The sequence below is a fragment of the Limulus polyphemus genome, unplaced genomic scaffold (assembly GCF_000517525.1).
Source record: "Limulus polyphemus unplaced genomic scaffold, Limulus_polyphemus-2.1.2 Scaffold2531, whole genome shotgun sequence".
Taxonomy (NCBI): Eukaryota; Metazoa; Arthropoda; class Merostomata; order Xiphosura; family Limulidae; genus Limulus; species Limulus polyphemus.
The window spans coordinates 78,322-80,978 of record NW_013668141.1 but is presented as its reverse complement, the minus strand read 5'-3'; the positions used below and the strand labels follow the sequence as shown (position 1 = coordinate 80,978).

At 35.4% G+C, this 2,657-nt stretch overlaps 1 protein-coding gene across 2 annotated transcripts in view; it reads left to right on the top strand.

Moving 5' to 3' along the window:
* LOC106467223 (serum amyloid A-2 protein-like) overlaps positions 1-2,225 on the top strand; it is a 5,712-nt gene extending 3,487 nt beyond the window's left edge. For both annotated transcript variants that reach the window (XM_022395352.1, XM_013927552.2), the window contains exon 3: positions 1,847-2,225. In XM_022395352.1, the coding sequence (XP_022251060.1) occupies positions 1,847-2,090 (244 nt within the window). In that variant the 3' untranslated portion in view covers positions 2,091-2,225. The remainder of the gene's footprint in view (positions 1-1,846) is intronic.
* Positions 2,226-2,657: the final 432 nt, after the last annotated feature.

The following is a 2,657-nucleotide window of genomic DNA, read 5'->3' as shown; positions in this document are numbered from 1 at the left end:
CGACAACTTCGTGTGAGGGCTCCGTGTCAAATAGCGCGTGCTTCTTTGTTTATCATGCTCGCCAACATTAGAAGAATAAAATGGGACGCGTGTCTTTTTTTAGTTTGGTGATTTGGCAAACGAATGTCTCTCTGAAATTCGTAAAGTATCTACTAAGAACTTTAATGAAACACTTGATTGCACCTAAAACACATAAAACAAATGACGCTTGGAAAAGGAAGATAACGAAGAAACATCTATTGATTGTGAGTATCAATACAGGATTAAATTACAAATAGAATAGAAATAAAAATAGAAATATTATGAAACGATTTTGGAACATCAGCACGTCGTTATGGTCCATTTAATGACGACTAGCCAGACTCTCTCTCTCTGAGGACCATGCAGTTATGCTCTATCTGAAGATTGTGCATGATGACAGTAGCCCTGCGATGTAGTTTCTGTTGTAAAAAAACTCAGTCGGTAAGGCTGTCATGTCCAAAGCACACTACTACTCCCTACTAGCTCTCCATACTACATCTACTACACGATGATGACGGTTTCAAAATTCAAGTCGCACAAAAATCCATAGAAGCTGTATGCTGGGACTTGTCTGATATGTCTTCATATGAAATAGCACGAATACTCTACATGCTTGAGTTATGCGACGGTTTAATGGAAAGTATGGCTGGAAGCCTTATTTTGGTGAACCCATACTCTGTTGGCTTTAGTTCCAGACTTACATCTTTCTTGATGGGGTACGTGAACGGTTTTTGCCAGAATTCTTCATGTGTCTGTATTCTCACCTATTGCAAAATGCCGCACTTTGTTTACCACGGGTGGGGTACAACTTGTTTCAGGTCTCTTTCTTAATGATCCTGGTACCCCAAGTTGATTCGTGTTTCTTTGTTTTTCCAATGCCATTAAGTACAAGGGATATCCCTGGTTTAAACTGGTCAGCGAGACTATGTCTTATTGTCTGGATTTGGAAACTTGGGTAATAGCAGAGAAGTTGCCTTTTGACAGATGGATAACAATGTTATTCATGAAAAAAAGAGAAATAGTTAGAAAGAAAGTTAGGAATTGACTAAAATAGAATTATTAAATGTTATTCATGTAGAGATGTGGTAGATAATAAGTATATACATAAAGAATAATCTTCAAATCTAAATATTGATAGCTTTAAACTAAAATTTCTCAACAGTCAATTTGATTTAATTATGTATAGAGTGTATTAAATTAAAATGTGTCACCAATAATATTTCCACAAGTTGAACCATTACGGTGTAAGAGTCTTGATGTTTTTTTAGTTGTGTTTGAATTTGTTCTACCACCAGAGGGCTGTAAAGTTATCTGAAAATTTATGAATGTTTGTTTGTTTGTTTGAAGTTAAGCATGAAGCTACACAACGGGCTATCTGTGCTCTGCCAACCACTAGTATCGAAACCCGGTTTCTCGCGTTGTAAGTCCGCAGACATACCGCTGTGTTATTCATGTAGACTAAGATGGTATTCAGTACTATTTATTTAAACATTAATTAATAGAAGAATCTAGACATTAGTACAGATAAATTATATTTTGCATACAAAATTTGCATAATATGAATACGCCAATACAGGAGTTATTATTTTGTGTCAGAATTCGTCCACTATCATGGGGTCAAAGATCAAAAAAGACCTAATTTTCAAAGTATAATCAAGGGATAACGTGAACAACTGTTTGAGTTTCACGTGCGACAGAATTTGTTTTTAATTTTAAACTCGTAAAATAGTATTTAAACCTGCATGATGTATCAAAGTTAATTCAACTAAAAACTTGTTAGTTACACACAGTCATTTTTCATCACTTGTATTAATTATATTTTTAGATATTTTCACTGTCAAGGCAACTACAACGCTGTCTATAACTGCGGCAAAAAACGTCAATCAATACGCACAGCGGAGGTTATCAGCGATTGTCGGGAGTTTTCACAGGGCGGAACTGACAGCGAAGCCGACCAATCAGCCAACAGATACGGGAGAGGAGGCGGAAACTGTGCCAGAAAGTATCTTTGTAACGTCAATTGTAAATACAACCCGAAAGACGGAACTTGTTCGTCATCAAATTGTTGAAAACCAGTCTTCAATTTTATCTTTAAACACACATCCGAGTTTTTTAACTCGAGAAAAGAAAGTAAACAAGAAAGACACATACAATAATGGAACTTCAACTGTTGAAAATAGCATACTAGGTATTTACATTAAATAAAATAAATACGTCACACATGAGTGACTGTTTCATTTATTCATGATATTTTGTTTCAGTTCTGGGCTCCACAAGACATCTACACCTATGGATATATAACTTATTAATGTTCATTAAAAAAACCTTATCTAAAAATGAAAAAAAAAACACTTAAGAATAAAGTACGTTTGTTTCTTTTAAATATCGGTATTACACCAGCTACAGCGGCATGTCCAAGATTACTCTTGGATAGGGTGAGGACCAAATCAAACGGTCAAGCCTGCTTAGCAGGAAAGCCCTAATAGTGCGTTACTAAGTTCTGATTACAATGAAACTATTAAAATATATATAACGAGAAACTGGAAAAAATCATAACTTCGATTTGACCAATATATTCACTCCTAGGATCATATTTGTCACCCAGTGGAATAGCGGTATGTCTGTGGACTTACAAC